Source organism: Dryas octopetala, chromosome 3, assembly GCF_963921425.1.
Source record: "Dryas octopetala chromosome 3, drDryOcto1.1, whole genome shotgun sequence".
NCBI lineage: Eukaryota > Viridiplantae > Streptophyta > Magnoliopsida > Rosales > Rosaceae > Dryas > Dryas octopetala.
The window spans coordinates 22,897,396-22,907,021 of record NC_141368.1 but is presented as its reverse complement, the minus strand read 5'-3'; the positions used below and the strand labels follow the sequence as shown (position 1 = coordinate 22,907,021).

Below are 9,626 nucleotides of genomic sequence, written 5' to 3'. Positions count from 1 at the left end.
GAGTTTCATTCATTTCTAATTTGGGCCTAAATTTTAATTATATTTTGAGACATGCCCAAACCGATCAAACCGACCAACCCAACCCGACTTTAATTGGTTTGGTTTGGTTCGGTTGTTTCACTTTCATTGGGTTGGTTTGGTTTGGTTTGAAAAATCACCAACCTGAAGGCATTGGTTTGGTCTACGGTTTAGGGGCTAAACCGACCCGTGTCCACCCCTAGAATGGAGTGATCAAAAGTGACTTCCTTTGACGAAGAGAAAAATGAAAACAAAAAATCTAAAACCAAAATAGGACATGAAATCACCATTTTGCCCCTTTATTTAACGGTTGTTTATGATATTTTGACGGAATGAACTATATTGGCAAACGTCAGATAGTTCGTGGGTCAAAATGGTGGAAAAAAAATCGTAGACCAAATTGAGATAAAATGAACAATTAATTAATAAGTACGTGGAGCTAATTGGTAATTTCCTCTAAACCCATTTGATGGATAAATTATAGGGTTCATTAAATGGTGGTATGGAGTCCAAACCCTTGATAATTTCTCTTATGGATTTAGTTGAAAGTTTTATTTATTTATCCAGTATTTATTATTTGCACTATTAGTTTAATTTCCGTCCAAAAGAATCCAATAGACAATCCTGGTGGGATTGACCTTGCTTTTTCAAGTCTATTCTACAATAGACAATAGATCAACTTGTTCACTTGTGAGTTTATTTAAAACAACAACATTTTGTTTATTCAATTTTACCAATAAAACATTGTTATTCAATAATACCCTTAGTTTTTATGCTTAAAAATTATAAAACTAATATTTTCAATTTATAGTGAGATAATTTGTTAATAAGAATCTATATAAATTATTTTCTAAATGATGAGATTGCAAAATCAAGGTAGCCCAAGGGTTTCAAATTCCCCCTTTATCTGTATTTCATATCTATGTAACGGTAACACATTGAATGAAATTTCATACTTATTATCAAACCTCAAATTTGTAAAACCAAACAAAAGATGATATCCACAGTTAAAGTGTAAATTATCTTAAAAATTTGAAGACATCACTCTTTTTATTTTTTTTATTTAATAAATTTACCATTTACACTGTCCTTTCCATTTCCCATGGGAAAAGTAAATTACCATATCACATAAATGAAGAAAATGGCAGAGCCTAAATAATGGGACATTCTTCTAGCTAGCATGAGAATCACACACATAACATTAACATGAGCTATTTCTATCTTCCTTTGAGTCTCAAAGTAAAAGCCTGTAAGGACAGAAGAACTCGCTTCAAACTCTCCTTCGTCTGAGCATCAATCAAATTGCCATTTCGATCGAACTTTGCAGGATGATGGAAAGCATCGAAGAAAAACTCAGGCTTGTTAATGAAATGAAGGTCCAGAAAAACTCCGATTTGGCGAAGATGGTATTGGGATCTTGAACCCCCAGAACCTCCTGAGGCACTTATGATGGCAGCAGCTTTGTCACCCCACACATTTGGTGGTCTGGATGCCCAGTCAAGTGCATTCTTTAGAGGTGCTGCAGGGTAGGTCAAATATAGTTAACAAACAATTAATAATATTTGAAACACCAACAACTATTATTCTGTACGTATATAACTTTATTTGTTTTTCACTTTAATCGTCATTTAAACAACTAATAAAAAGTAGTCTCATATTTGAATAAATAAAATATCGTCAAAATGATTAAAATTTATATTGCCAAAAAAAAAAACAGTAATGTTACACTTATCATATTTTTATACTACAATTTCATACCATCTTATATGACATTCATACATTGGACACTACAAATTAAAAAATAAAACTTAAAAAAGAAAAAAGAAATACCCTTCCAGTAAAGTAATGACACATCAGGTGAGATACAAATGTGAGAAAAAAATGTGAGACAACTAGCATTATTGAAAAAAAAAAAAATGTAAATGTGATTAGCACCAACCAACCAACCCTTTTGCATAGTTTTTATTTTTTTATACCCTGTTGCATACATCCTAAACGGCTAAACTTACTATTATTACTTTTTAAATTTAATTTTTAATAAAATACCACGTACAACTAAAATGAAACTACAAAAAGAAAAAAAATAAAAAATAAAGAAGATTAATACCAGAGACGGAGTAGTTGTACTCAGGGGAGGCAAAGAGGATGCTATCAGCCTCTCGAATCTTCTGACGAAATGCTTCAACGACAGGCGGAAAACTCCCCCCACTCTCCAGATCTGTGTTCAGCATTGGCAGCCCCGATATGTCTACGTCTTCTATTTCTATGTCGTTTATCGACCCCTCCTTGCTTATCTCAATCGCTGCAAAACGACATCGCATTAGCACCCAATCACAAATTCACAATCCAAAAAAACAGTTAAAAGTGTTACAGATGGTAATAACTAAGTTACTAACTAACTACTTACCAGAGCGAATGAGAGCGCGGTTATAGGAACCTTCACGGAGGGACCCACAAATAGCCGCTACTTTTATCAACGGTTTAGGACCTTGAGGTTTCGCTGCAACTGCCGCCTCCATTTCTCTGTATTTTTAATTTTTTCTAATCTCTCTCTCTCTCTCTCTCTTTCTCTCTCCACGAGAAAAGACCAGGAGAAGTTCAGAACCAGAACCATGAGTATTTATAGCGTTAGAGAAGCTTAAGACGACTGTACGAGGATGTAGGAAATGGTGGGATCGAGATCCGACGGTGTGGATTTAATTTTGAGTTGATATGATATAAGGTTTTGAGATGGGGTATTTGGGTATCTGGGTCTGCTGGCCGTTAGATGGGTGGACATTGCGTAGACGTTTTGAAGGTTGACTAAGACCGAGAGAAATGTGTGGATGACGTGTGCACTGAGGTGTGATTGTTTTTTTTTTTTTTTTTTGGTCGAATAGGTGTGATTGTTAATATGTATCTACGTGCGCAGTGAGGTAGCTCGCTAAAGCCTAAAACCAAACAAATAAGGCGACGTTCAAGATTCTTGACCTCCAAATACATTAGTAACATACTAACATGTCTATATTCATCAACGACTCCTTTTTTTTTTTTGGTTGATATTCGGTATTCCTCAGATCTTTGCAACCCATGTGGATCATTAACTGAGTAGAACATTTGTATATTATATTAAATACAATTTTATGGAGAATCAAAAAATTGCAGAGCCTTTAATTAAAGTTAATCATTTAAAAGTTGAACTTCCATTTTTACCCTTCCTTGAAACCACCAGATAAAAGACTACTCACAAGTCACAACTGCCTCATGAGTCATGCCCTCAGCTATTCTCCTACGATATTAAAGACGAGGATACATTTCATGCACTAGTCACTATGGCATTAATATTTTATTATTTTCTTGTAAAATATTTTATAGCAAGACTGTTGATAAGGTGTTGATGAGGGTCTCCTTTTTTGCTCTCTTTCAATTTTTTTTTTTTTTTTTCTCTTGTATGTTGACTTGGCCAGTTAACCTTAGTTGTAGTTGTTTCTTTTTGATAAATTTGATCTATGAAAAAAGGCATACTATGTAGACACAATCACATATTGTCTAATCATCCCAATTGTATATAAAAATTTAGAAATTAAGTGGCTAAAAGAAATTGGAGAAGTTTTTTTTATGGTCAGTGTTGGAATGTTTAAACCAATCTTGCCCTGTTTGACTAGTTGGCTAACTAGCCGTTATGTCTGTACTTGGCTGTACAGTTATAGCCGTTGTGGTTGTTTTCTATTTTTGGCTAGTGATGGTTTTTATTGTTATCTCAGCCTATATATGTAAAGTTGGGGGGTTTTTTCCCTTTACGATCTAAATGAGAAGTTGAATTGTTTGAATGGATGTAGGCTTGAACAATTATCAAGCTGAACCACTATAATTCTTTGTCTCTCTCTTTCTCTTCCAATTTCTACATGGTATCAGAGCACTAAGATCCTTAGTGACTCTTTGCTGCCATCTCTGTTTTAATTCAAATGGAAGACCCTCTCGAGGAACAACCCAGACAACAACAAATTGCCTAAATTTCATCCACTTCAATGGCTCCTGAACCTGAGCCTAATCCTAATTTACGTTTGAGCTCTGTTCTGTTAAATGGACTTAACTACATTCCATGGTCAAGAGCTATAACTTTAGCTCTTGGAGGAAGATCCAAGCTTGGCTTCATCAATGGAAAGGTAACAACCAGAAATTGAGGATTCAAAATTTGAGGAATGGCTATGCAAAGACCAGCTTGTTATGTCATGGATCCTCAACTCTATGGAACCACAGATTGCAGAAATTTTTAGTTACTCTGATTCTGCTCATGATTTGTGGAAATCAGTGAAGGAGATGTATGGCCATCAAAACAATGCAGCTCGAATCTTCCAACTTCAAAGAGAAATTGCTTGTCTATCTTAAGATGGAAAGTCCTTCATCGATCATCTTGGAAGAATGAAGAGCATGTGGAATGAGCTCGCTATTTATCGACCACACACTACAGACACCAACATTCTTCAGAAACAAACTGAAGAAGACAAGAACTTCCAGCTCCTGGCCAGTCTGAATCCTGAATATGAAGATCTTCAGAGACACATCCACATGAGTGTTGAGCTTCCTTCTCTTTCAAGTGTCTGCACCACCATTCAGCGTGAAGAAGTTAGAAAAAAGGCTATGTGTTCTCAGGGAAAGTTGATATCTGAGGCAGTTGAATCCAAAGCCTTTACAACTGAGAAAGCCAAAGCCTTTGCAACTGAAAATTGCAGACCAAAGAACAAGAATTTTAAAGGTAAAAGAAGTCAAGTGTCTTGTGATCATTGTGGTCAGGCTAGGCACACTAAAGACAAGTGTTGGATTTTGCATCCACACTTAAAGCCAAAGTTTGTGAAAGATAAACCTTTTCCTAACTCAATGGCTAATCAAACGACTGAAGACATCATCCCAGTGAAGGAGACCACTGATAACTCCTCAGCTTTACTCAACCAGCTTGCACAATTGCTTCAATAGTTTGGAAAGACTGATCATGGTACCTCCAATTTCTCAACCACATCTCTAGGATCAAGTATTTTTCATGCCCTTTCTTCTCTCTCACATAATGTGAAATCTGATATTTGGATTGTGGATTCTGGAGCTACAGACCATATGACCAACAATAGAGGCTGTTTAAAAAATTTTCATACTAGAGATCAAACTGTTTCTGTAGCTAATGGTCACTCAGTTCCTGTCCTTGGTCAAGGGAACATCAATCTTCTTGGATCAAATACAATTGTCAAAGCTCTCTATGTTCCATCATTTCCCTTTCAATTATTATCAGTTGGAAAACTAACAAATGAGTTGAACTGTGATGCATTTTTTACCTCACAATCGGTGACCTTTCAGGATCGAGTCACCAAGAAGAAGATTGGTGAAGGTATCTATGCTAATGGCTTGTACCTACTGAATCAGTCATCAAGGAATTCAAGTGTTTTTCAAACTCATTGTCAACATAATGATAACCTCTGGCACCAACGATTGGGGCATCCTGCTGCTAATGTGCTAAAGATACTATTTCCTCTACAATAAAGTAGTACAATCAATTGTGAGGTTTGCCATTACTCCAAGCAGACACGTCTCCCCTTTGTATCATCTTCATATACTTCAAAGAAACCTTTTGATTTAATTCATGCTGATGTATGGGGACCAGCCCCAGTTAATTCTATCAATGGACTCAGATATTTTGTGACCTTTGTAGATGACTTCTCTTGTGCAACATGGCTCTACTTATTAAAATCAAAGAGTGAAACTTTCTCTTGTTTCAAAGACTTTCATCGAATGAGCATTACTCAATTTGACTCTCACATCAAAGTATTCAGGTCTGATAATGGTACTGAGTTTTTATCCAATTTTTTCTCTGAGTATCTGGCTGAACATGGTATGATGAGAGAAACTAGTTGTGTTGGCTCACCCTAACAAAATGGGGTGGCAGAAAGAAAGAACAGGGATCTCCTTGAGAAAACTATATCAATTATGATTCAAATGAATGTTCCTAAACAGTTTTGGTCATATGGTGTACTCACAGCAACTTACCTCATTAATAGACTTCCAACTCGCATTCTGGGATTCAAATCTCCCCTTGAGATCTTAAAGAAACACAAGTTGAATTTATCTCATCTGAGAATCTTTGGCTATCAATATTTTGTTCATATTCAAGCTAACCAGAGAGATAAGCTTGAACCTCAATCTACAAAGTGTGTCGTCCTTGGTTATTCAGCCACTCAAAAGGGATATAAGTGCTATGATTTAGCCAATGAGAAATTGATTATCTCTCGAGATGTGATCTTTGAGGAAGATAAACCCTTTTTTGAAAAATCTAAGGAGACTGAATCTCAGGGGGAGCAATTCCTTGGTCAAATTTCTTTACCAATTATTGATCAAATTTTGCTTACCTATTCAACATTCAGAGGAAAAAGGGCTTATGACCTCTAATTCTGATAACTTGGAACAGGAAGATGGTTCTTCTAGTATTATGTCCAATGATGCTCCTACTAATAGTGGAACTAGAAGATCAGACAGAATTCGACAACCATCAACAAGACTTAAAGATTTTGTTGCATATCATGTTACTAGGTATCCTATCACTAAGTATATTTCATTGGACAAGTTTTCAGCCTCTCATGCTGCCTTTGTTAGATGCATTGACAACTCTGCAGAACCATCAAACTTCCATGAAGCTAGTTCACAACCAATTTGGCAGAAAGCAATGAATGAAGAATTACAAGCTCTTAATGACAATCATACTTGGACGGTGGTTAAACTTCCAGAAGGAAAAAGGCCAGTGGGGTGTCATTGGATCTATAAGACTAAGTTTAACAGTGATGGCACTATTGAGAGACATAAGGCCAGACTTGTTGCTAAGGGATTCACTCAGACCTATGGAGTTGATTATAAGGAGACTTTTGCTCCAGTTGCCAAAATGAACTCAGTTCGTGTGTTGCTATCCATTGTTGCCAATCTCAGTTGGACATTACATCAAATGGATGTTAAAAATGCCTTTTTACATGGAGAGCTAAAAGAAGAGCTTTACATGTCAATTCTTCCTGGTCATCCTCAAGAGAATCACAAGGGAATGGTTTGCAAACTGCACAAGGCCCTGTATGGCCTCAAGCAGTCCCCAAGAGCCTGGTATGCTAAGCTTAGTTTTGTCCTTCAAAGTGCAGGGTATCATCGAAGCAATGCTAACTCCTCTTTGTTTGTTAAAAAGGGGAGGTTAAGAATTGTTGTTGTTCTGATCTATGTGGATGATATCATCATCATTGGACATAACAGTGTTGAAATAAATAGACTAAAATCCTTCCTTTCTACAAAACTTTCCATCAAAGATTTGGGTCCCTTAAAATCTTCTTGGGAATTGAAGTTGCTGCCTCTAGCAAAGGATTATTCCTCAACCAAAGAAAATATGTTTTAGACCTCCTCAAAGAGACATATATGCTTGATACTAAACCTATTAGCAATCCTGTCTCCAGCAAGGAAAAACTTGACTTATCTGGAGATGTGTTTACAGATGTGGGGAACTATCAGCGCATTGTGGGAAGGCTCATCTATCTAACCATCACTCGTCCAGATATATCATTTGCAGTGAGCCAAGTGAGTCAGTTTATGCATGCCCCTCATGTTTCTCACTGGATTGCTGTTAAGAGAATTCTTCGATATTTAAAAGGCACTCCAGACCAAGGTATTTTAATGAAGAAACATGGTCACTCCATAATTGCAGGGTACTGTGATGCTGATTGGGTTGGAAATTTAATCGATCGCAAGTCTACAACTGGCTTCTGTATGTTTGTTGGTGGAAACTTAGTTACATGGAAGAGTAAGAAACAAACAGTTGTTGCTAGATCCAGTGCAGAAGCTGAATATAGAGATATGGCTGCTGCTACAAGTGAACTAATTTGGCTACAATATCTCCTCACTTATTTGGGAATTAGAAATTCTCTTCCTATGAGATTGTTCTGTGACAATCAAGCTGCAATTCATATTGCCTCAAACCCTGTTTTTCACGAACGCACTAAACATATAGAAGTCGATTGCCACTTTGTTCGTGATCATGTTCAATCCAATACCATCCAGCCTTCATTTGTCAAAACTGGTGATCAGTTAGCTGACATTCTCACAAAATGAGTGTCTTCCTTGCAGCTCCAATGTCTTTTGTTCAAGCTTGGTTGTGTCAATTCCCTCGCCCAAGCTTGAGGGGGAGTGTTGGAATGTTTAAACCAATCTTGCCCTGTTTGACTAGTTGGCTAACTAGCCATTGTGGTTGTTTTCTATTTTTGGCTAGTAATGGTTTTTATTGTTATCTCAACCTATATATGTAACATTGGGGGGTTTTTTCCCTTTACGATCTAAATGAGAAGTTGAGTTGTTTGAAGTGGATGTAAGCTTGAACAATTATCAAGTTGAACCACTATAATTCTTTGTCTCTCTCTTTCTCTTCCAATTTCTACAGTCAGAGAAATTTGAAGAAGTTCAACTGCTTGCATTTTAAATATAAAAAAAAGTGAAATGACCATACAATAGTTATTATATAGCTCTATCAAAATATCATCTCTAAACTAAAAATTCAGTTTAGAGATTTGTATAGTATTCTAATTTATAGTCTCTCAATCACTAATAACAATTTCAAATTGTTAACAAAAAAAGCATTACATGACTAGAAATAATTCTTGTTCATCGACTAAGCATCTTTCTTTTGCTCCTTATTCCACACCTGAAAAATGACAACAAAAATCATCAAAAGACATACTAATTGATTATAAAATCGATTTAAATATAACATTAGTAGGTAAAATATTATTAATATATTAATTTTTTACCATAAAAGGTTTTCCAAAATTAGAAACTATGCCCTTTTTCCATTAACGTGGAACACTTTGTTCTCAACAAATATACTTACAAAAATAAACTTTATACACTTTTTGAACTCGTTGAGGAGTAGGTGAGAAGATGGAAGTGCAACAGGAGACACTTTTCAAAAACAGTTACATGGCTCCTTAATTTAAATTTTGAACACACTTTGAAAAATATTTCATTTTTAACTATAAAATCATGCTATGATACCATTTGTCACGCCCTGGATCCCGGGCACGTGCAGCACGTACTTTAAGGATTTCAAGAGTACAACACCTGACTATTCGGCATTGTATTCTCAAATTCCTTAAAATACATAAACCTTTTTAAATTTTAAAACAAAAATTTATTAAAAATATATTTTACTTGCGGAAGCTAATATTTAAAGAAATAAAATTTAATGAGCCAAAATAAATACAATTAATATTTATTCTTCAACTGGGTCCCACTGCCTTGTCCTCTCCACGCTGACTCCTCAACTTAGTTAATCTGCAAAACAACCCCTGCACCGTGAAATGGTGCACCGGGTTACATGAAAAACTTGGTAAGCCGTGAAACTTGTATGAGTGCAACCCAAATCAAACATAATCTCAATACACATTCAATTAAGAATATAACCATATTTCTCAACTTCCCAGTATTAGAATAATAATATGACAACCATCATATCAACTGAAAGTCAATTCATCAGTAATCAAAATCATCATAATCTCCATCAGTCACCAACAACCAGACCATTAACATTCCTTAATAATCCAATTATTCAATTAATAACAAAACAT

At 35.7% G+C, this 9,626-nt stretch overlaps 1 protein-coding gene across 1 annotated transcript; it reads right to left on the bottom strand.

Annotated features, from left to right (window-relative positions):
• Positions 1–1,039: 1,039 nt before the first annotated feature.
• On the bottom strand, positions 1,040–2,611 carry LOC147291853 (NADPH:quinone oxidoreductase-like). The gene is made up of 3 exons (XM_086236711.1): positions 2,426–2,611; positions 2,126–2,320; positions 1,040–1,537 (listed from the first exon to the last, which is right to left on the bottom strand). Exons 1-3 carry the CDS (start codon positions 2,535–2,537, stop codon positions 1,236–1,238), a joined length of 609 nt encoding a protein of 202 aa, XP_086092837.1. The 5' UTR covers positions 2,538–2,611; the 3' UTR covers positions 1,040–1,235.
• Positions 2,612–9,626: the final 7,015 nt, after the last annotated feature.